Genomic DNA, 26,039 nt, shown 5'->3' with positions numbered 1-26,039 from the left:
TTTGACTTTTTTGGCATAAAATCATAAAAAAAATAGGAAACTTTTGAGTGGGACCCCTGAAAATTTAAAAGTGTTTAATTTTGAACAGGTCTAATCTGTGGTACATAAGTGTGCCACTGGTCTTCAGAGCGGAAACGTGTGATGGCTACACTCAGTGAAAAAAAAACACAGATTTGATACGGGAAAACGGTCTTCATATTCGAATTCCCAACTCTCAATAACCTCTAAAACCCCTCATATCTTTGTTACACCAAAATTTTGTTAACCAGTGGTATAGGCTACTGAAGTTATATCAGGAAAGAAGTTGATCGATGGGTCTTGAGAAATTAATGGGTTTTGTTTTCAGACCAATTTAAAAGTTGTTTTCATGTTGGGCCCACCCAAGCATACACGATATGCTTTAGCAACACTTTTTCTGGAAGAAGTGGTATAAGCATGGCAGGGTGTCTTTCGTTTGTATCAATCCAAAAAAAAACTCATACACAATAACACAGATTAACCTCAGCAGATTGCTACAATGAGAAATCCAATACTTTTTCACAGTGTCGTTCGTCGCACCAATCTCGACCGCAGCTTGATAGGAGTGGTTGACAAGTTACGTGTTGAAATTTTTCACCATGAACGGACTACCAAGAAGCAGCCCACACTGATCGGACGCAAAGATATATCTGCAGCATTGTTACACACCTCATTGGAAAGCAGTCAAGTTGATCTGAAAAAATCTTCTCTTATTGAAGAATCAAAGGCATCAAACAAACGATTGCATAAATTCAGCGCAGGTAATCAGAAATTTTATTCGACATAGGTCACAACACTAAGCAACGACACGGAATTTTGTATTATTTTCACAAAAACGCATTTTCGGTAACCACTGTTCTCTCATCAGGAAATCTAGATATACAATAAAAGCGAATTTAAAATATACTACAAAAAAAAATACAAGTGATGTAAATAATTGTATTTGTCATTTTTCAATAAACGAAATTTTAACTTCTGTTTTTGTCGCTGGATTTCATATGTTTGTGACAGTAGTAAGCTGGATTTCTATTCAATAGTTGGCACTCGTACGTTTTAACACCAATTAATCAGTGTGGAGAACTGATTTTATTACCAGATACTGAATCTACTGTAGATCAACTTAGAAGCTGACCTGTGGGTGTGGTAGTGACCGTGGTACTAGTCATGTCTTGTTTAACTGAGCCGTTACATTTGGTGAAGTTGTGCAAGTAAAAAAAAAATTATTAATCGATGAAAACTCTTGGAAGGACTTGGTTTTAGCAACATTGTTCCAGACTCTAATCAATAACGTCTGGCTGTAATACATGTAAAGCAACAGAACTAGGCCTAAGCAAGCAAAACAGTGCGTATCTCTTTCATGGTGGATTTTTTAACAGGCGATCTCTTTGGTGGAAACGTACTACTTATTTCGATTGCAGTCATTTGTCTCTTTGCACTGGGTGCTCACACTACGGGTCAAGAGGACAGCAGCAGCTTCATCCCATTTTATTTTTCGCTGTACGCGAACCAAAAGTTAGTAGCCGCATATATTTTAGGTAAGCAAGTGCTTTGTTATTCATTCAAATGACTAAATTTAACAAATGTAACCTCGTCTTCCCAGGTCTTGTTTGGTTCAGAAACATTTTGCTTGGGTTGTTTCATAGCTCCTATCTGCACGTCGGCCATAACTTTTTAAACTTGTTTCTGGTTTTATGCTTCGTTGCGTAACAACAAATTGCTTTTGTGTTGATCACAAGAGCCAATGCAAGCTTGCTCAGCAGAGTCAAAAATCACTGCTTTCACCGAAGTTACTTTAATTGAGAGTTTATTAAGACTGGGAGGTGTAGGTAGTGTCGCCACGCAATTAGATGTGTCTTTGACAAAGTTATGCATACATCTTTCAATTTTTTAACATTTGATGCTTAACTTGACTACTGCGGAATAAAAATTGTTTATTTATTTCTCATTCAGGATTGGTGACGATGGCAATTTTCCAAAACTAGTCACCCGACAAGATGTCCCGCACTTTTGGTCTGACAACCCCTAGCCGCCGCAGCAAGCGGTTGCTACAGAATGGATATTATCAAGTCGCGTCGAACGATGCCGCTAATGTCGCTAACTGGTTCGACGCGCCACCCAGCGATGATGATGACACTACCTCAGTCGATTCGAACTTAAGCAAATTGTCGTTCAGCAGCGAACAACGGCGGATTATGTACAAGGAATCGCCAACAAACATATTCAGTCATCGCCGGCGCAACAATTCCGGGTCACCTCGGCGCAATCAACAAAAATTCGGCGGCTCTTTGCAGCCTGAAGCCCCGCAGACAAGCGGGGGCAAAGCCCGATGGCCTAATCACAACGGCAGAGGACGACAGCGGGCCAGGGCAACGACCACAAAATCGACAATGAATGTTATTTCCAAGGAAGACCGAACCGCTCCAGTGTTTGGGACTATTTCCGCACCCGCTGTGACCCCCCGCCGACGTGAGCTGGCACGTCGGGAACACCCTCTCAATCACCGCCACGGGCTTGAGGCAAGCGATGACATAGACAATCGCCATGCTAATAATTTAGGAGGTGGCGAACAAGTTCGTATGAGACTGCCTCAGGAAACCCCAGAGCTAACAGACACTATCATAGGCGATGGGACCTTCAAGGTACCTTCCCCGAAAACCGGAACAGAGCAACACTTTACTCAAACTCAAGTTATCAAGGTGAGAGTTTTATTTTGCAGCTAAATTTGCACCAATGCTTAATTTACGTGCTACCCAGTAACCCAGCAATGTGGTTTCCGTCGCCTTGCTCTTTTTTACTTCATGGCAAATTAATATCTTATGCAAAGACCTATCCACACCGCTTCTATTTTACAGTCAAGCTCTGAAGTGATGTCGTTATCTCAATCATACTCTTCTGATGACGACATAATGGAAGAGGCTACGTCAGAGGATCACAGACACGGTCCATCGAGTATGTTAACTTTCCAATCAAGCAATTATTTTCAGCTTACCTTTCCGTCTTCAACAACATTATGACATCTGACAGTGAAATATACTTTTAGTGAAACGTGTAGCGCACTTTATCAGGGTTCCCACGCAGTCGGGAAAGTAGGGAAAAAGTAGGGAATTTGAAAACCCGTTTTCCAGACCGGAAAAAGGTCGGGAATTTTGTGAAACTTCCCTCGTGGTATTGAAAAAGTATGGAAAACCTTGATGACTAAATTGTAGATAAAAAATCCGATATATCGGTATCGGTGATATCGGCCATTGTTTGAGTATCGGTATTTGGCCGATACTAAACGTGTGAAAAAGGCGCTTGCTGCGGCTTTTCTACAGAAGCAAAGATATAGATTTTTTAAAGTTGTAACTAACGTCACATTGATGTAGAAAAATAACAACCTGTTAAATTTTTGATATCTCACACTCCCATGACTTCTTGCGCGCGCATTTTGGCATTGGTTGCTTGCAGTGATTCTTTCACTCAAACAAAACGTTTTGTTTCAGCAGTTTTGCATTGTTCGAATCGATTCTTAAGTTGTAAAGGAGACTCAATTTCTCCAATATTTATCATTTATGTTTCTTTTTTAATCTCAGCAGAGTATAAAACTTGTAAAAGTTTTTCACCCATACGACGTCATGAATGAAATTATATTTCAAATCGGCGTAATGACGTGACATCATCTAAACATTTTATCGAATAAGGAATTAACAAATTCGATCGTCACAAGTGGTTTGGTGATGGCAAACAAATACGTTTTGACTTTGAAGTTCAGTGGGACAAAATATCCATTAATCTATATGTAATATATGTACTCAAATTTCATATCAAGAGTAAGTCCATATTTTTTCAGGTTTATGTCAGCTCCAGAAATCAGTAGGCACAACAAGACCTTTTACTGATTGGTTCAGTGAGGATTCGTGGTCCCGTTGCTCTCTTTTTTAGTGAATAGACTCGTTTTCAATTCATTCTTATAAGACATTACGTAATGAAAAAATATGTGATAAGGTTGGAAGACGTTACGTCATGTATTTTCAATACAAATTGAAGTTTAAAATTTATTCTTTTGTTCATAGTCGTAATCCACCTTCAAAGCGGTATTACAAAGAACAATTTTCGATAAGGGGGGCATCAAGAATAAGTCGACATGACTTTTAAGGTTTACATCAGCTCCGGAGATCAGTAAAATATAAGGTTGTCATCTTAGGTGCAACAAGACCATTGATTGATTGGTTTAGTGAGCATTCGAAGTCCCATTGCTTTCATTTTGAGTGATCATACTGATTTTCAATTTATTCCTACAAGACATTACGTAATGAAAAAATATATGATAACTAAGGATGGAAGACATTACGTCATGTCTTTTCAATTCAAAATGAAGTTTAAAAGTTATTCTTTTGTTCATACTCGTAATCCTCCTTCAAAGCGGTATTACAAAGAACAATGTTGTGGCGCAACATGCAGCTTTTCAATGAAGTTTGGGAACTGTTTTTTCTTGTTCATCTGCGCTTTAAATATCGGTCATTCTCCGTTGTTCAACCACTAAGCAGTTTAGGTGAACTGTGGTTAGCCTACTTGCAGCAAAAGTTATACTGTACAGACAGTGGTGTAGCGTAACCATGGCGTGACTTATTTAATTGTGGGGCACTCCAGAAGCAGAAATATTTAGCTTGACATGAAAATTTAGCCTCGGGCGATTTTTGTTCTGTAGCCTAACATTCAAAATTTTACTTGTGCAGTTCGAGATTTTCGTAAGTGGTTTTCACCTCAAAAAGCCAGGTTCGACTTATACAAGGGACAAGCCATGGACTTCTATATAGTACTATATAGAAGTCCATGGACAAGCTGTTTCCAGCTCGGCAGCCTTCAAAATTAACACATTTTTGCTGCGGCAAAATTATTGCCGACCTAGATTACTGAGTGTGAAACTGCGTCGGCTGAAGTAAAAGTTTTGAATACGTTTATTTGCCGTGATTTAAACTTCAGTTTCAAATTTAATGATTTCTTGTCAATTCTAAACTTTATACACTTGTTGAGCAATACGTAAAGCTCACGAGACAAAAGAGCTGATTTATCGTTTCTAGCAGTACCGGTAGTTGCTACGTTCATCTGATGAAATTGAAAGTAAAATTAACAACAAACAAGATGGTTTATTGCAGTAGCGTAGCCAGGAATTTTGAAAGGGGGGGGTTTTGACGACCCAGCGGCGGGGGGTCTGGGGGGCCTCCCCCAGAAAATTTTGAAAAATTAGTTGAATTTGGTGCATTCTGAGAGCATTTTCAACAAAAATGTGGTTACAAATATTCCTGTAAAATGGTGGTGTCTGGTGGCATAGCAAAAGGATAAGATCATGTTTTCTTTGGCATTTTTCGGAAATAAAGCTAAGTTTCTATGTTTTCTTGTTGCTAATTCCTGGCTGAGATGTTTGGTATTGGCAAAACTTTCTCTTTTAAAGCGATTTTGTTTAAAATTAGGCAATTTTTTCTAGACTAAAAGCATCATTCTCAATATTGTGACGTCACACGCGTGCCAAAGGGGGGGGGTTGTAACCCCCAAAACCCCCCCCTTGGCTACGCCACTGGTTATTGCTTCACTAACGTTTCGCGCACCATGACAATGCGCATAGAAACGATAATTGTCCTAATGAACACCCAAACTTTTCAGTATTCAGAGCTGATTTAAGCAATCAATTTTTTTTATTTTTGCGTGTATAATCGTTCTTGTTACGTAACATTCCATGATAGTTGAAGTCGATTAGCGGCCGCATAAAACAATGATGTCAGTTTGGCTAGGTGATTATAGCGGTAAGAGACATCGTTAATGCAGGCAATATCTGCGCCACCACAATACCTCAGTCCTCAATCACGGTGGCCTTTCATTACTAAAACCTACTATTATGACACAACAACAAAGACAATATTATTCATAAATCTTATTTACTGTACAATGTCTTTGTGATTCAGTGTTCAGAATCAGAAAGACAATGTTCAGTGTTCTTTTCACTTACTTCATTTTGTCAGTAGTGTGATTTTTAATTGTTTTGGTTTGGCTTATGGCAGGTTGCCATGTCCGATGGAATGAGGCTTTGAATTGCAATTTTAGTATAAATGTGACAGTTTATCCAAACTGATTTCAGTTTGGGTGGTCTTTTGAAAAAAAGAGTTTTTTCTTCAAACAGGAATCTTCTATACTGTACATTATAATTATTTTTCATACTGATTCGAATGTAATAGAGTCCGGATATATTATACAATTTTAAACCTGTGCATGATCGTGTTTGGAAATAATACAGCACAGAAATTTTCATTGGTTAAGCACTGTTAATGCACAATTTAGATCAAAATCAGGTTGGAAATTTTTTAAATTTAGTATTGAAAAAGTAGGGAGTTTTTAGAATTTAGTATTGAAAAAGTAGGGAATTTGTTTATAAAAAATGTGTGGGAACCCTGCTTTATGCTATAAACAAACAACACTCATGTCTCTGTATCGAACACTCTTCAACTGTTGATGCCGACTTTACAGTGGTTGCAGCTCCTCGCAGCAGGGAACGCTCTGAAGGAGTCTTCTTCCTGCTCTTTAGATTGATGCAGTTCTATGCAGCATACATTGCTACTGTGGTATGGGAAGTCGGTCGTTTTTTCTATCAGGTATGGCAGATCCAGTGATGCAGATTTCACAGACGTTGAATTAATATTAAAAATATCAGTTTAACAGCATGATTGTACGTAGCGCTTTGTTTTCACACTGTTGCAAGCAAGTTCCAAGCTTGCAAATTTGCTCGATCTTTTCTTCTGTCAACAGGTTTTTATTTTCAGTAACAATTTCGAATCTCATCGTCATTGCTTTAAAGTGCGGCTGGTTTTGAAATATTGAAGTGTAAACTTTTTATTGCGATGCAAGCTGCAGTGGGCGTGGCCTCACATTCCTCCTACGCGTGCGCAGTGTGTTTCTGCGACTGTCTCTTTCCAAACCCTTTGTCAACAGTTTTACATTATCAGACGTTGAAACGATGCAAAATGGAAACTTTGCGAGCTGTAATTTTTCAATCAATGCAGAGCGTTGCGCGACTTCTGGTTCTCGACACTTGGCTGTTAACTAGGAGCATTCAAGTGGAACCAACACTTCCTGCGAAGATGTCCGGATTAAAGAAGCTCCTCTACTTTGTTGCTGCCATATTAGGTTTACTGCTTTTGTTTTTCTCACTGTCTCGGATGTACCAGAGGGAACATGCTCCTATATTTGCTTCTCCGTTCTCATTCTTCGACTGTAAGTACAACTTCGTTTAGTTTGATGCTTGGTGATGCTGCTTTGATTGGTTGGATGTCGTTTTATCAGCAAAATATAACGCGGCTCCAACTGGTCTCCTTACTAGGGAAACGCCATGCATTTCACTCCAGCTGTAGCCTGTAGCTTTATGCTACACGTGGTTGGTTACCTAATGCCTATTCAAGATTATGCCACAAGCTATAACAGTGCAATTTTGAACGATGTGGACTGAGATGACAACTGCCACTCTGACCAACTAATTATAAAAACTTTGTCTGTTATTGCTTCACTTTGCGTCCAAAGCAAGGATTTTCATGTAACGTTTTTCCAGTTGGTTGTTTTTAGTCATATGTTTATCACTTTCTGATTTTGAGCGTTGGCTTAACACCCTTAATGTTAAAACTAGATGTCCGATACTGTATTGTGGTACCACCCGCAAGCACAGAAGAGTGGTGTTAATACAAAGAAATTAGCATGGAACTAGTAAAGTTTAGGTAAATGTTGTCACTCCTTATGTTTCAATCACGGCAATATATGGGTCGCAATGGTTGTCATTGTGAACATCTTTCAGGGTTCGGGAAGACAGACCCACCCTCCTACACTGCAGATACGAGGTCTTCAGAGTCCATGCAAAGATCCCTTCAGGTAACATCCACGATCCTCATCGCTGATCTATTGATCTCTATCTTTCAACAACATACCACCATCGTCAGCGTCTTTGTGTAGATGAGTTCTTTTTCTTTTTCCCGAGATATGTATAAACCTTTGAAACTTACACACATTTTCAACGCATTTTACGACGATGATTGTTGATGATAATTGCTTCATCTTTGCCCAAGATGTCTGTATCGCATCTGTTGAGTTGCTTCACATGTAGCATGTTTTATTTATTATTACCTCTGTTTTAATTTATTGATTTAGCTCAACAGGTAGTGTACGAAATATATGCTTTCTGTAATGGAATTTTAAATAAGATTTAAAACTTTCTCAGAAACTTGAGCTATCGCTTCGTGAAATGGAGTTGCGCATAGCAGACCGCCATGCCAATGTCTTGAGCAAGATAAAACTGCTTCAAACTGGTTATGAAGTCGACCTAGAAAAACTTTCAGAAAGCCAGAAAAATGTGAGTGGTTACCTCTGTGGAGTAAGACGGTTGGTTTAGCGCTTGATTTGCAAAGTGGCACGTAAGTTAATGATGAATACATTACATAATACATATATAATCATAAGGAGTTCGAGTTAGCTTTTCTGGTTTAAAAAACTCACTCAGACTGAAGGACACCGCGTCGAAGCCCGGAGGTAACTTCGTTTTGTGGCTCAGGTTGGTTGCGTTTGTGGTTGCGAAAGCGTAACGTCATGATGCGAAAACTTCAACACCCATGGAAAGGTTTGCTTGCTTCAGTTGCTTAAGTTTAGAACTTTTCCAACAAGTGTTTAAATTTAGAACTGTTTAGTTTTGTCGTTGAATTATTGCCAAGTGACTTACCCTGATGTGTCATGACCAATTGACCACGCGTGGTCGAACCAGACACGGGGTTGATTGTGACGTTTTTGTGCCCCAGGTACTGACCACATTTGAGGACCGGATGGAAAAGCACATATCACTGGAGTTGTTGAAGAACAATGAATATCTTCAAGACAAGCTGTATGATGTGCAGGTCAGGTGGTGAACTGAAGTGTTTTTTTAATCTTTCACGTTTCTTTTATTCTTTACCAACATGTTCAAAAAAGTTAAGGATGCACCCATGGCAGCAAACACCAAATTGTTTAAACTCAAGAGCATGACAAATAAAAATTTGTGCTCAAAAAAACTCATTAATTAGTTTTTACAGACTTTTAGAGCAGTTTCAAGATGTTTGAGATTTGCATATATTGCTTTCATAAAACCCTGGACTTGTGCGCTCTTCATGTATCTCGTCGTGTTGTGTATGTACCTTCCATAGGCTGCGTTCGGTGTACAGCTCAATTTTAGTTGATTGCTGACTGTTGACATTTGTACACGATTGCAACGTTGGTTTGTAAATAAAAGTCCGCAATGAGCTGCTGTCCCATGTTTGCTGAACTGTCGTAAGCATAGTAGCCACGGATTGTGTGCTGTTTCTCTTTGTTTTGGTTATATGAGTTCCTACTATGTAGCAACGCAAGAAAGTGTAACAAGTAAATAAAGCGCTGTTGTATGTCCGTCTGGCCGTCATCCACTAGAGCAGCGTGGTCCAACTACAGGCCCGCGGGCCACATGCGGCCCGCGGATGAAATTTTTGCGGCCCGCGAGCTTTCACAGTATTAATTTAATTTGTATTTATGTTACAGAAAGTAATTTCAACTAGAACAAGTATAGCATTTGTATGAAAAGTGTCAAAAACTTAATTCAAAGTTGTAGACCGCAGGGCCTATACTGTTTCAGCCTATCAGGTCTCGTCAGTACAGCTGGGCTTCCTAAAGGCTGATATGTACTTAGCGTTCCGGACGTTTTTGTTTCCTTTACTTGGCGAACATGTATCATTAAAACTGAAGAGTGCAATAGAAATCTGCAAATATTTTTCATTGGCACTGGATGAGAGTACGGATATAAGTGACACGACACAAGTCAGCTTTGTAGCCTACATTCGTACGTACTGTTGATGACAATTTTACTGTGCAAGAAGAACTGGTCAAAATGTGTTCCTTGAATGAAGGTACAAAAGGTTCAAATATTTATGCTGCCCTCGAGACTGTTATTCATTGCTATGGAGGGTTTGAAAAATGTTGATGCATCGTAACTGATGGCGCGAAAGCTATGACTGGTCATAATAAAGGATTAGTTGGTTTGCTTAAGAAAAATAGTGTGGATGGTATAATATAACCCTACATTGTATCATCCACCAGGAAGCACTCTGTGGAAAAATGTTACAAACGTGTGATGTCATGAAGACAGTTGTCGACATAGTAAATTTAGTTAGAGGCGGCAACAAGGCGCACAGACACAGGCGTTTCATTACGTTTTTACAGTAGAAGAGTTAAATGCAGAATTCAGTGATTTACCACTTTATGCAAATGTCAGGTGGCTTAGTGCTGGAAAAGTACTGCAACATTTCTTTGGTCTTCGGAAGGAAATAAATGTATACAAATGTATATACACAAATGTACCAGAAGTTTTTGTCAGTTATGCGACAAAAACTTCCTGTGCAATCTTGCTTTCCTTACAGACATGACAATGCACTTGAATGTGTTAAACCTAAATTTGCAGGGGCGAAAGCAAACTATTTCACATTTAGTTGGACACATTGAAGCTTTCCAGAGGAAACTGCATCTTTTTGCTGTATGCTTGAAAAATAACGATCTTTCACACTTTAATTCTTTGCATGCACTTGTGGTAGATGATTATGAAGTGAAATGCTCCCGTTTTGTGGAAGATATTAATGATTTATCTTTTGAATTTGAGAATGGATTTAAAGATTTTGACAGATTAAAACCTAATCTCCATTGACAGACAATTGATAACAACTTAATAACATTGAATTGCATAATTCAAAATTAATACAGAAATGAAATAGATACATAATTTCAAACGTTTTCGGCAAAACTTTCTGCCCTCTTCAGGAAAATATCTTAATTCATCTAAACAAAACAATTATTCGTAAAATGTTAATAATAAATGACTGAAATTCAATAAAACTGCACTGAACTGCGTACAAGCAACAACTGACGAACAAACACAAAAGGTGGTAGCAATCTGTCATAATTACGCGGGAGTGTGGTCATGAGACAAGATAGTGAGCGGACAACATTTGTATATAACAATTTTATGGATGTTAATGTGGAAACACAGCTACCAGAACTTCAGCTCGAACTCTGCGAGCTTCAGTGCAACCAATTCTTGCTGTCAAGGAAGAATGAAACCTCAGAGTGTTTCTGAAAATTAGTTAGCAGGGATAGATTTCCCAAACTGAAAAATTTTGCATTCAAAATACACTTAATGTTTGGAAGCACATACATGTGTGAGAGTACATTTTTTAGAATGAAGCAAGTCAAGTCTAAAAACAGAAATCGAATGATAGACGAAACACTGGAAGATGGTCTCCGACTTGCTACCACCAACATTGAAATTGATGTAGAAACGATAGTAACAGAGAAACCTCGACCACAGGCATCTCACTGTTAGAGATTTGCAATAAATTTCTATTTGCTATTTAACAAAATTTTCGATTACGCATTCACTATCATTTTATTGGAAATGGCCCGCAAGTTGTCACGTTTTTGTAAAGTGGCCCGTAAGTCAAAAGTAGTTGGACCACGCTGCACTAGAGTATTGGTAAGCATAGGCTCCGACTACGGAGAGGCGGCGCCCCCCCCGCCGTGAATTTAGCTCGGGGTGACTGCCCCCCGCAAATTACTTTAAAAAAATCCTAAATCAAATGTTTCTAAGTTCAGATTTGCGTTAGTTTGACCTTCATTGCGGATCGATCTCAATTAAAAGATCTACTTGTTGCAACAAGAGCGCTGCTCCTAAGATAACAGAAGTACGGTAGCTGATATACGCCAGCATGGTGCCGTTGAAGCATAGTAACAATGATAGAAAAACGTTTTTCTTGATTTCTTCCGCTTTGTTTTTTCTTGGGAGTGTCAATAACGAGGTGCAGGTTGCTGTTTGCTCAGTTTAGTATCTACGTGTATGAGCTGAAGTTCAAAGTGACCAGCCTATAATTCGAAGTAGCCTGCAGGCCTCGAAATTCGTTTTTGTTGACGGCGGACAAACGTGTCCGGTCTGAGGAGCTATCTCGGCGGACACACCAGTTTTAGCCATCGATCGTCATGCTTAATCACTTTATCTTGATAATAATTTTCGCCATTTCAGAACTATAACTACGGTTTTAGAAGGCTTTTTAAAAAATCAGTAAAGTCACTCTGAAAGGCTTTCATCAGACCGACGACTTGCGCTTGAAGAGTCAAAGCGCCGTGTAGCTGGTCAATACGTCACATAACTGATTAACTTCCACCGAACGAGGTCGTGTGGCTTATTGCGTCACAATGCTCTGGGCAGGAGTCGGAAAATTTCTACACCAACACTACTATTTTCTGCTGTGCAAAGTTTCACAGGCTTTTTTCTTTAAGTTTATTTTTGCGTGTCATGTGAGCGAAACTGAATTTTCCTTGGGTCTTTTCTTTCTTACTGTAATACCAAAACTTAACAAATTTTGTTGCATCTTGCTGTAATAGCTTATTCGTATAATCTAATTTAGTAACCAACCTTGCCGTATCAATATCACTCGGAGATCAAAGCCAGACATTGTGACGTAAAACTTGAACTAAATTGCGCGTGATCAGTGGAGAAGTACCTGTACTCCTATCGATTCTTAGCGAAGAATTCACCTTTGTTACGCTGATTTAATGTCATCAATCGTTGAAGCAACGTAAAAACCGAACGTTTCTCTCCTTGAATGGAAGCTAAGGGATACAGTATTTACATTTTCTAGATGCGCGCTAGAATGCGCTGGAAAATATATTATCGCAACAATTGTTCGTGCTATGCAATGACGATTTGTATCGTTAGTTCCTGTGTTATTTCTCGGCGGACAAATATGACCGATCTAGATGGTACTTCCCGCGGACATCACATGCTGTGACGGCGGACATGACCGCCGTGAATTTCGAGGCCTGAGCCTACATTATAAAGCTTGGCGATATACAATGGCAGATAGACGCAAACAAACATCAGCATTTTGAATGTAAGCAATCAGTTGGCTAGAAAGTTTGCCCCCCCCCCCGGCAATTTTCAAAACCCGGCGCCTATGTTGGTAGGCATGATAATGAAAAACAGTTCAGCTAGAAAACCGACTTTTTCAAACTTCTTCCATGTGAATGTGCTCTGCATTACATTTTCCGTGTTTCGAGTATGAAACGTTACATCATCATTCAGCTTGATTGTGACTGAGGTGATGTCATCGTCATTATGGCGAAAGTGCAGATACAATAAGCAACCAACTAATACAAAAACCATTCACGAGTGTTTGTTACACCCAATGATCGGTTGACCACCGTGGTGTGTCAAAATAATGGTGTTGTACCTAGTGACCCACTGTGTTCAGTGAAAGTGCACACCACAGAACAAAGAGCATAACAAGTGATTGTAGAACAGTGGATGTGACATTGTGCCTACAGCGTTCTTATGCCATTTGATGTAATCATGATGATAATGATGGTTCACTAAGATTCTATTCACTCTGTTTTCCCTAAACCTATATTTTAGCTCTAGTTTGAAAGCAGATTTTGTCAACGTTTGTAAGTACGGTGACCAATCGAAATGTGAACTTATGCATTGTTGTGCATCGTTAGGTGCTTTCACACAAGTGATGCAAGCCGCGCAGCGTACGCGGCCGCTTTTGACTTTTTCGCCGCGCGCCGCGTGGAAGGTTGAAAATGACAAAGCCGCTTGCCGCGTAAACTTTCAAGAAATAAAACCTTCGTAAACTGTCAACTTTTCAATAAAATCAGTTATGAAACTTCAATTTTAAATTGGAAACACGGATCAGTTTTTTTTTTTCTTTACGGAAACCCTAAGCTGGAAACCTGTGCAAATGGCTTGCAGAATTCAGCAGTTGACAATTGACATGGTTTTTGGGGCTGGCTTGTGAGGAAGCTGTACGAGTGTTTTTGGTTAATAGCCTAGCTGATAAGCTCTTCTCCCAGTTACCAGCTTTAGGCCTAGCGCAACTACCGCATTAGTTACTATAACAGTTAGCCCAGTGAGTTCACTCAGTTCAGCTATAAGTTTTACTCTTGATGTCTTGTTTGTCTGTGTAGTTCATACAGCCACTGACATTGAAATTGCATTATTGCTTACAAAAAGTGTTCAAAGGTCCTGATACTGGATCCAGGAGATTCCATTTGAAAAAGCATGATGTCTTAGAACTTAGATGCATTGCTGATAAGAGAATATGATCTGGTTAGCATAGTCAATTAGTGCACAACTGTACCGGTAGGTTACCACTTACCAGTTATATGCCATGGGTGCTTTTTGCCACAATTGACTTTCAAAAAAATAAAGCGTTAAAATATTTTTTGAAAATTTTGTAATTTGCGGTGCAGTGTCAAAGTTCCAGATAAATTGCGGTGCGCGGATAGGTGATTCAGTTGCGGTGCGGTGTACGGATAAAAATTTTGGGTTTGCTGCATCTCTATTTCACACTACAGCTGCTGGGTTCTTTTTTATGACAACGTCATAAAAAAGAAACAATAGAGAGCAGCCCGCCGAATATTATTGAGTCAACCAAATCCCTATGCTTAGCTAGGATTGCCGAGTTGCCGTGTGTTATGTTAATATCTTCTGTGTGAGCATCGAATACATTCAAGCTTAACAGGTTGCTGTCGACTCGAGCACATCATATGGTTGGTCATTCAACTAATGATACATGTAATAGCATTTGCACCAACACAATAAGTATCCGACAATTTTTATAATGCCCGACTAGGGCATACTTTTGACTGGAAAAGTTACTTTTTAATTTGTTTTTATCAATTTTGATTGAAGCATATAGTTAAGAAATGCTAACTAAAGTGTCTGTCGGATGCTAGAAATCGGTTTTGTAAGAATATTAAAAGCCTCGAGATGACAACTATTGTAAACTATATTCGGCCATCATCCAAACCATGAACAGTATCTTGCAGAATCACCAACATTTGAAGTGAGGCAAGAACACGAAAATATAGCTCTTGTACAGGCTCGTATTCATAAATTGAAATTAAAATAGCCGGCCAAGAGCCATAACAACATCTTTACAAGGACTTCCGCGTGGGATTTGTGTGTAAGCAGTACCCGGTCAGCAAAGCCTGCCATTTTCACCTCTTTTCAACGTCTAATTAAATTAAAACGATGTAAAAACGGCAACTTTACTGGTTGGATGGGTTGTTTGGTTTTTCTTTGTCCAGTCCCTATTCACAAATATTGTCCCACTTTTTTTGACGCAGAAAAATAAACCATTTCTGTGAAACTTGAAATCCATTTAAAATTTTCTAATTCTATCATCTTATTTACTTTCATTGTTTGCAGTTGATTCTAAGCATTGCCTGTGAGAGAGAGATCTTCTAATTTTCTTTTTCGCAGCACGTTTCGAATTGAAGTTTTCTATCTTTTTTGGTAGATTGTTTGTTTGATTAACTTGCTTTAAAACACTTTGGTTTTTCTGGCAGTCCAGGAAATCCTCTGCATATTTTGGAATGCCCCCATTTCAAACCCGTTTGTTCTTTTAATCATTTTTTTGTTGTTTGTCCAGGTTTCTCAATTATATATATTTAAAAATTGGATAATGTAACACTTACTCTGTATCTAGTTGAAAAAGATATTTACTTTTTGCACAATATTGATTTCATTTGCTGGAAAGTGGCTTTTGCTTGATCAAAACGTATATTAAACTCCTTATCGTATGCGTCTCAATTCATTGTTGTCCCGAGATATCGAAAACTTTTTGCCTGTTTTATGATATAGTTATTCCATGCATTTTGTTTTAGCAAATTGTAATTTCACTTTTCCATTCAGCCTACTAAACTAGCAGGTTGAACAAACAATTGCATTCCCATACCTGGCAGACAGTGCGATATAATCGATACCGCGTTATATCTGACATTGGGTGTCACCTGAACAAAGTTACCATTGTTTATCTATGTGCTACCCAGAATCAGTCATTTTTTACATTGATTCAACGTTTGCAGAAGTTAAATCAATGTAAAAATGACTGATTTGCTGTCTGGGTGGCCATTTCTCCAATCTCCATCTTCATCTCCAACATATCAGCAGCAGCGGCGAGTCAAAACCTTGTCAGTCAGAACGAATCTGAACGATATGTGACTTACTATATCGAAGACTTATTCCCTTGTGGGTGTTGCTTGGCAAACATCATATCTTGTAATGCCTGCAACGTTATTTGAGGTAATGCGCTTCGTCACGGCAATCGTTTACAATATTGAGCCAAAGATTTCACCTGGTGCACAAGTCTTTGCTGCTTTCCAATTGGTAAATTAGTGCTTTTGAAAAGGAGCGATCTTCCTGGCGTCAGCACTACCTGACTACTCACTATAGAACAGCAAGCATTGTGTTTCGCTAACCATACCGGTGTAGCCTCCACACTAGCCATCAAGACTAAAGAATTAGTGCTTGTTGCACATTGACTCAACATTTACCTGTAGGTGATCAATTAATGTAAAAAGCACTGATTCGCTTGGTTAGTACTTTATTCACAATGTTAATGCAAGTTCATTAACAAACAAGTTTCTGGGCGGTTGAGTGTAACTTTTCTTTTCGCGAGTGTGGCAAGAATTGACAGCGATAAACACGTGTTTCGGCCATTCTCAACCGCTGCTTTTGTCAGTCAATTGAGTCCTTACCTTTGTGGAATTTTGTGGAACCTTTATACAAACAAGTTTCAATTAATCGTGACCAAATTATACTACTGCATTACAATGTCAGTCATCGATTTGATGTAGTCTCGAAAATGTTAGACATAAAATTTGTTTTTATGTAGTTTTTTTTTATTGATTTGATGTTGATAACTGCTAACTGGTGGTGCACTGTTTGTCTACAACAGTGGTTTTCAACCTTTTTGGTGGAACGGAATCCGATGAAACATCCCAAAAGGTCGAGGAACCCCTGTTAAATAATTTAACTGCCTTATGCAAAAAACATCGTTTGATTAATAAAATTAAATTAAAATACTCATGTTCACTAGACTGGCCCAAAAAAAGTAAAATCGGAAATGTCATGCTCCACAAGCATTTTCTTGTTGCATTTAACCTAAAACTTACTCCTGCCAATTTTTTTTCGATTTGAAGAATGTTTGGAGGTAACTCGTAAGTCATAACTTTACATTTTAGGGGAAAATAGGCGAATTTACGAAATTTAACATATTTTAACAAAACTTTCATTTATTTTCAGCTCTTCAGTATACTACATTGCATATTGGACATTTATGAGGATAAGATTTTATTTTGTGTTTGATCATGCCATCCAAACCTAGAAGTTCTCCAGAAATTTGGATGCTGGGGCATTTCCAAGAAGATATTACCTCTTCCAGATTACCAACAAATAAAGAGGTTCTTCGAATATTTATGTTTCATCATCAAGAGAAAGGCCTGTGTATATAGGTGAAAGTGCTAAAGTTATAGTAAATGCAATTGCAACAGTTAGTTTCTGGAACAGGGCACGTATACCTACCCAAAGAATTGATTCTGCTATCAGAAAATTTAACAAACTGCTCAAATATTATCATGCTTTAAAAGCCAACCAGCTCAAACAGCACGACTGCTATAGAGCAAAGGAGGGATTATTCAAAGCCGATTTAAATATAATCTATTTGATATCTCAGCAAAAAAATGGGAAACAACAATGTCAAATGAAGAAGACAAGAAATTCCTGCCTATGCAGCAGATTGATATCACTAGCTGCAGCACAGCATGGCTGAAATTGATAAAACCCTGGAACAAACAGAGTCACGTAAACGAATGCGAAGTAAAGCATTTGCACGCCAGATGCAGCGCTCAGAAACCAAAAGCCAACAAACTGTACCACTTGCTGAAATATTATCAGAGTCTGGTAATTCAATTGAATCATCATCTGAAGAATCAGAATGATTTCAACCAAGCACTGCCATCAACTTCAACTTTGAAGATTAGAGTTGTCACCAGTGAAGTTGCAGCTTCTCTGGATCGCACCAATGTTACAGACCGTAATGCAATGTTCATTATGGAAGGATACGCCCAGGCCATGGGTTATAATCTAAATGATGTTGTTCTCTCAAGGAACACTAGGTATTAAAAGATCCTGTATTGTAACACGTATAGAAACAGCTGCATCAATCAAAGCACAGTTCACACCGAAAATCCCACTTCTTCTGCACTGGGATGGAAAATTATTAATCGATGCTAGTGGCCAAGGAATGGTAGATCGCATTGCTATCCTAGTCACTGGAGGAACAGAAGTAGAACAACTTCTTGGTGTACCAAAAATTGGTAGAGGCACTGGGCAAACACAAGCTGATTCATGCTTAAATACACTTGAAGAGTGGAAGCTGAAAGATAAAATTTAAGGGCTCATTTTTGACACCACTGCATTAATTTTTCATCCCAGTGCAGAAGAAGTGGGATTTCCGGTGTGAACTGTTTCTGTACGTGTTACAATACAGGATCTTTTAATACCTAGTGTTCCTTGAGAGAACAACATCATTTAGATTATAACCCATGGCCTGGGCGTATCCTTCCATAATGAACATTGCATTACGGTCTGTAACATTGGTGCGATCCAGAGAAGCTGCAACTTCACTGGTGACAACTCTAATCTTCGAAGTTGAAGTTGATGGCAGTGCTTGGTTGAAATCATCTTCTGATTCTTCAGATGATGATTTAATTGAATTACCAGACTCCGATAATATTTCAGCAAGTGGTACAGTTTGTTGGCTTTTGGTTGCTGAGCGCTGCACCTGGCGTGCAAATGCTTTACTTCGCATTCGTTTACGTGACTCTGTTTGTTCCAGGGTTTTATCAATTTCAGCCATGCTGTGCTGCAACTAGTGATATCAATCTGCTGCATAGGCAGGAATTTCTTGTCTTCTTCATTTGACATTGTTGTTTCCCATTTTTTTGCTGAGATATCAAATAGGTTATCTAAATCGGCTTTGAATAATCCCTCCTTTGCTCTATAGCAGTCGTGCTGTTTGAGCTGGTTGGCTTTTAAAGCATGATAATATTTGAGCAGTTTGTTAAATTTTCTGATAGCAGAATCAATTCTTTGGGTAGATATATGTGCCCTGTTCCAGAAACTAACTGTTGCAATTGCGTATACTATAACTTTAGCACTTTCACCTATATACACAGGCCTTTCTCTTGATGATGAAACATAAATTTTCGAAGAACCTTTTTATTTGTTGGTAATCTGGAAGAGGTAATATCTTCTTGAAAATGCCCCAGCATCCAAATTTCTGGAGAACTTCTAGTTTTGGATGGCATGATCAAACACAGAATAAAATCTTATCCTCATAAATTTCCAATATGCAATGTAGTATACTAAACAGCTGAAAATAAATGAAAGTTTTGTTAAAATTCTGGAAATACATCAAATTTCGTAAATTTGCCTATTTTCCCCTAAAATGTAAAGTTATGAGTTACCTCCAAACATTCTTCAAATCGAAAAAAAATTGGCAGGAGTAAGTTTTAGGTTAAATGCAACAAGAAAATGCTTGTGGAGCATGACATTTCCGATCTTTCTTTTTTTGGGCCAGTCTAATGTTCACATTTATTAATGTACAATAAAAATACAAAAGTCTGTAAAAAATTACATTTACTCTCATAAAAAATTCAATGAGAAACTTGAGCCTGGTGTTTCTTGCACAAGTCTTAACAATATAATAATAATTAGACTCTCGGATTTGAATGTAAACTTGCGAAACCCTGGTTGAAAACCACTGGTCTACAATATTGAGCAGTGTTGCAATTGCTGTCATTAGTGATAGTGTAATGACTGAGTATAGGCTATTGCTGTTGTTTATTGTTTTTTCATCGTTGATGGCAGCAGTTACTTCTATATATTTGTATACATACATTTTTACTTTTATAATTTCATAGGAACAGTCTCTTCAAACCATATCATATCTATTATATCTATACAACCACAGCATTTGTTTGAGCAACACAGTGTCACAGTTTTTTTTAATTGTAATAACCTCTCCAACACAATATGGCTTAACTTAATGGAGACGGGAAGCAGCTGACTCGATGACTGTTATAGTCATTCTCTGCTTCCTCTAATTGTGAAATTCAATGTTTTATGCTGCTACGTAATGCACTTGTCCTTGTACCATTCACGCAACAAACAAAATAGAAGTTTTCTCTTAGAAGTCTCGACTGAAGCAATGTGACGTAGCACACGGTTGTATGACGACAATGCTGCTTTGTTACAATAACAAACGGCCAGAGGAAGTTGGTGTACGTGTACATGCTTGCTGACCAGTTTACAAATATCCTCATTATTTGCATTGATTCAACTCATATCTACGTTGAATCTATGTCATAGTTTCTCGTCCGCCTTCTGCTGAAATGCTTTGTGATTTAAGAATGCTTCATCTTGGTCGTTTTTTCTCGATTCTAATGCTGCCAGATGTTTAAATTGTTGTAAAAGTTGCATAGTTTCCCACACTTTATAATATTTGGAAATTTTAACTGATTTTCGTGCTTAAAAAGAAATTATATACATTTGTAAAAGTTTCCAGCTGTTGCATTTTAATTTGATGCAAAAAATTATGAATTTTATTGAAACTGCTCGAATAAATTTTAACCTTTTTTCTCGTTACGTTTTGTTTATTCCTTCGGGAAGATAAACGCCAAGAATCTTATTTCTCTAACATTTTTCACTAACATTGCCATCCTTAAGCTCAAACGATATTTGAAGCTCATTGAGTATAATCAACTCTTTGTCATCTTCTTCAGCTGGAACTTGGCTACCTCCGGGCGAACCACACGAATGCCATCCTCTTCCTGAGGAACGAGATCAACTCGAACGTGGAGCTGAGCAAGGGAGCTTCTCAGGAGCTCCTTGATAAACTGACGGAGTTTGAGAAGCTTCTCCTCACTTTTGATGGGAAGGTCGACATCCTGAGCAAGGACCACAGGTAGAGATGTGGTTGTGGCATGTACGGCAGCATGGTCGATGCTTCAAATGTGTTTTTTTTGTTGAAACCTAATTGCTGATCATTTGGGTTTAAATCTACCAGCGGTGAAACATTACAGCAAGAGTATATATGTTCCACCTACTGATTGAGCTCTGCATTAAATCCACCCCCTTGTTCTATCTTCATTTTATGACAATGCTACGAATTTATTCTGTTTGTTGGTGAGCTGTAACGCTGTATCACGGTCGACAAAGCCGTACCATGTTTGTGATGTGGCCATACGATTGTGCACTTTCAAAGAATATTTTATGTAGTCTACTCTAGGTTTGTGGCCATGGTGTTGAAACCACTCCAACAGAATAACTTGATTGAGGTGTGAGCACTGGAGCCTCGCTGGCAGTGCTACAAAGTACCCAGCCTATAATAATATAACTGGTGTATAAACATAAAAAATAACTTAGTTCTTATTGTGGAGTGGTTGCTTTGAAACATTATAACGAATTAACTACAAACTTTTCTTCACCATCTACACTCCTCAGTCCTCAAACATAATACCCTACTTTGGTGACGTCAGAACTTGTTAAACTAAAATTAGTCTTGAATTATACAAACTTGTTGAAAGATAATAAAAATATTCTTTTTATATATTTCTAGTTTGTTTAAGTCAAGCATGGAGAAGCATGCCGGTAATATAACATTCCTGAAAGAAGTCTCAAACAATCAGTTCGTAGAGAATTTCTTGTTCCTCCTCCAAAAGGGATCGAGTGGTGCTCCTAAGGATCAGCAGGTAAGATTCACCCATCTTGCTGGTACACTACGATGACATGACTGCCTTGCTGTCGTTCATTGTATCAATGTATGAGACTAATAGTCCTGGCATGGTGGCATGCAGTACATGTCTGCACTGGGCCGTTAACAACTGTGTTGCACTCTTTCCACTTGGGAAGATGTCAGTTTCACACTACCTCGCTTACTTTTTTTATTTCATTGCACCTGCTGCAAACGTTTTAAAAAAAATTCTTTTTACAATCTTTTTTAATGAACCTTTTCTTCAAAGTCAGTCCATGCGAACATGCAAATAACGTCATATCCCATAATGCTTTCTATTTGACTACGCAGCCTCATGGATCCCCGGAGAATCGTCGGTACCAGTTCCTCTCTTTAGTTTTCCTGGAGTGGCTCGGGAAGCGAGGGTTCGTGCAGGAAAGTGCTCTCCAAAAGATGCAGGAGCAGGTCATGAAGAACTCTTCCCAGATTGAGAAGAACTTCAAGGAAGAGCTGGATAAAAGCATCATAGTAAGTCGATTTGTGCTCTTGCACAAAATCGCGGCTAAACGATTAATGATTTTTTTTACTGTTTTCGTTAAACTCCACGAACTGAGCCTGGAATTAAACTCCACGAACTGAGCTGTTCAACACATTGTGAGTGAAAGGCTGATTCATCGAGACATTATCACGTGTTTTTCGGCACTCGAGTGTAGCAACGTGTTTTGCCCATGAGGCTGGGCTCATCAGTATCGCACCACCAATTCATACCACATAGTTCTTAACCGCTGCTTTTGTTAGTCAATTGAATCTTACCTTTGTTTACCGTTCCGTAATGAGAGTAGATCTTTAACTTCAGGCTCAAATTGTCCCGATCACAACCTCACTTTTTCCACAACAGGCATTGAAGAAAGCTGCCAAGGCGAAGGCCCAACCGGCCATCACTTTGAGTAACGTTGTTTCCCAGACCCGGCACTCGTCCAAGATATCAGAGGCCTTGGTGAAAGCTTGGATCCAAGACGCTCTTAACTTATACAGGTTGGATGCTAGCGATGGCAGCTACTTTGTTGATTGAGTTGTTTGGTCTCGGCGTAGAGAAGTATATTTGCTAGTGACTTGAGACTTGGCCGATCGCATAGAGGCGTTGCTTGAGCTATGTGCTGCTTGACAGAGCGTGGTGTGATGGGACATCAACTCTTGATTCATTATTGCTTTCTATGACCTAACCATCTACAAAGTAGTAACACTCACCAGTCGCAGTAGTAATCACCGATAAGCCGAGATGGCTTGGTTGTTGTATGATTATCTTTTTATTTCTCCATTTCTATTAATCTTAAAAACTCGTAATTACAGTATATCAACAACAACAGAACCTTAACACTTTAAAGTCAATCTTGGAGATCCTGTTTTTATGACATTTGGTAAATGACCTTCCACTTTAAGATCCAATATTTCTCGAGATTTGTTGGTGTTGTTGTTCCTAGTTTAGTCCTTACACGATTCGTTTTGTTTCATCATAATTTGTTGCTCAATTCACCTTCTCTACCCCAGCGCCGACCGCATCGGTGTACCGGACTTTGCGTTGGAAAGTGCCGGCGCTTCCATCGTCAACACCCGATGTTCGGAGTCGTTCGAGCACAGAACAGCGTTAGTGAGCATACTGGGCATACCGATCTACTACAACATCAACACCCCGAGGTCTGTGATCCAGCCTAGCGTCATGCCAGGGGAATGCTGGGCGTTCAAGGTTAGTTCTTGTTGTAGAAAGTTTTGATAGTTCTGCACGCTTGGAACATTTAAAATTATGAAACTTTCAGTCATTGACAGCAGACCTGTGTCACTGTTTTTTTTGCCTTCCGTTCGTATCTTCACCAGGTTTTCTAGATTTAGAGCTGAACTTATTCAGTTCATTCAAAGTGTTGATAAATTACCTCTGAGGACCAACAGTCTCTCTTGTGCTGAATTTGCGACCCATAGAACAACTACATTGCCTGCTCAAATGCTCAACCTTCTTTGACACCCCGTTGTTTATGCAACAACCCATTTGGCGTGATTGATTGGTACAAGCGTATGTCGATTAAACCCTGCACCATCAATCCATCATGCTTACTTTACTTTAATGTGCAGTGGAGGTTTATAAACTGTTCCTCCGCAGGGTTCACAAGGATTCGTAGTGATCAGCTTGTCGTCCAAGATATTACCTACCGCCTTCACCCTGGAGCATATACCGAAGGCGCTGGCTCTGTACAACAACATATCCAGTGCTCCAAAAGACTTTTCTGTGTACGGACTCAGCACCGCCAGCGATGAGGCTGGGATGCTGCTTGGGACGTTCAGGTAACGCCCACTTTGTTTTTGGTGCACTTTCAAACTATTTCAAAAGCAGTTTTATATAAAGTCATTTTATGGCATTTTGAGACCATTTGAAATTTGACAATGATCTGAATTTGTTGTGTGTTTAATAGAACTTCACAAACTTGTTTCTGGTTTAAGGCTGTCAGATACACAACAGTCTTGATTCCCTGTGAACTTGGGTCTTTGTTATAATTTACTTGACAAAACCACAGTTGCGAGCCTCGATATAATTTGTCGATGTCAGAGCTGCCAAGGAATCCTGAGTTAAAGTGCTCTAAGCAAACCGAAAATATTTTTTACTTTATATTTCAATTCTCTTTCAGTGTTTTCATGTTATTGCGTAAACATCTATAATATGATGTAAGCACTACCAGCTTCATCATCGCTGTGCTGGTAGGCCTACAACAGCAAAGTTATTGTTGAGTTAGAATGTAGCCCAGTTTGAAACCAGCAACCTCGTATCCAAGCTCATACTTCGTGGTGAAAGTTTAGATAGGAAGAAAGCATCTTGGTCGTCTTCAAGTATGTTAAGTCTCTTGCCAAGACCTCGTAGTGTGCTGATTGTGACATCGAACAAAAGTTGCCATCCGTAATTGGCAATAATCCGCTGTGTTGAGTCCAGAATGGCCGTTGTAATTCAATGTATGGACGACGTTCAGCTTCACCATTTCCTGACCTATCAAAACACTTTAGTTCAATGATCAGACCGTCTCTGATTCGATAGGCATGGGTTCGATACCCTGTCGGGTCATACCAAAGACTTTTTATAAATGGTACTGAATCTAATTCCTGCTTACACTGAGCAACAGAATGGATTCGGGTAATAATGTACTCAGTTGCGCCTCTATACGGCTGCATTGACGCTGTCTGCTTTGTAAAGCCTTGAGGAGCAACGAATTCTGCGATGGATACAGCACTATATAACAACAAGCATTATTATTATCAGACGTTAAACCAACGTAATAAGACCGATTTGTAAACCTGACTCGTCACAATGTCTTCACTTAGATATGATGAGAACAAGAACCCGATCCAGTACTATGAGATCGATGACACATACAAGGTGGAGGATGCTTTCGGTTTCATCGAACTCCGTGTGGCAAGTAACTGGGGACATCCGGACTTCACCTGCATCTACAGATTCCGTGTTCATGGCCAGAAAGCCGGCTGAGATTTTTCCGATTAGTTTTCACAAACAATTGCCTTGTTTTTGTTTACCGCACGTTCTGAAGTAAAAAATAACGCAATTTGAAAAAAACTGCCGATTGTAAAACAAACCCCAAGCGACGTGTTGTAACCACTTTTGCTTTCCTTGTAGCCCTCTTAGAATATTGTTCGGTTTCGTTGCTTTTGATTTATGCCTTTGCTACTCGTACTTTTGTTTATTTTTAAGTTCAAGTTTAATGACAACAGTCACGAATTCTAGACCTACCGCGCCGAACACTTTCATCGTTTTTATCGCTATGTCTGTGTTTTGGAGCCACCACCATTGCACGCGTTAATTGTTTATGCATGAAATACAAAGTTGTACCACGCAAGGTTGTACCGTGTAACCGCTGCAAAGCTAAATGGTCACCAACGCCTTGGTGACTTAATTTGTCGTCTAGACACCTGTTGAATTCTGAACAATCCACGCAGTAGAAATAATAGTAGGCCTACCATATTTTCATCACCCAAAAAGAGGACATGTCTATTAAAGGGCGGGGAAACCCAAATTAACTTTGCGAGTTTTTTGTTTCAGCGTGATGTCATTGTGTACAACATGATTTTTTAAAACTACAACAAAATTTTGTAAAACTCAAAAAATAATTTTTTTCAAAAAGTTCAAAAAACTTCCCAAAATCACTAAAAACAGTTTTTCTGTCTTTCTACAAGACAAAGACCTATAATCTTTACAGAACAGCTCCATATAAGATAAACGGTCAGGTAGGTGGCAGTAGAAAGTTGATGCGATTTTTATTTTTCGAGTTACGGGGGGTGGCTCAACTTACCCATTGGCTCAACTTACCTCACCTTCCCCTAACCATGCGT

General features: G+C 39.0%; 1 protein-coding gene across 1 annotated transcript; it reads left to right on the top strand.

Annotated features, from left to right (window-relative positions):
* The first annotated feature begins 1,412 nt into the window (after positions 1–1,412).
* LOC145785567 (SUN domain-containing protein 2-like) lies at positions 1,413–25,539 on the top strand. Its single transcript, XM_082597227.1, has 15 exons — positions 1,413–1,553; positions 1,969–2,714; positions 2,871–2,967; positions 6,517–6,641; positions 7,050–7,260; positions 7,832–7,905; positions 8,252–8,383; positions 8,823–8,918; positions 20,707–20,888; positions 21,543–21,675; positions 22,008–22,184; positions 22,555–22,691; positions 23,205–23,400; positions 23,809–23,990; positions 25,017–25,539. Exons 2-15 carry the CDS (start codon positions 2,013–2,015, stop codon positions 25,177–25,179), a joined length of 2,607 nt encoding a protein of 868 aa, XP_082453353.1. The 5' UTR covers positions 1,413–1,553; positions 1,969–2,012; the 3' UTR covers positions 25,180–25,539.
* The last annotated feature ends 500 nt before the right edge of the window (positions 25,540–26,039 follow it).

Source organism: Aplidium turbinatum, chromosome 16, assembly GCF_918807975.1.
Source record: "Aplidium turbinatum chromosome 16, kaAplTurb1.1, whole genome shotgun sequence".
In the NCBI taxonomy this organism is placed as follows: domain Eukaryota; kingdom Metazoa; phylum Chordata; class Ascidiacea; order Aplousobranchia; family Polyclinidae; genus Aplidium; species Aplidium turbinatum.
The sequence above is the reverse complement of the archived record's forward strand: the minus strand, read 5'-3'. Positions and strand labels throughout refer to the sequence as shown.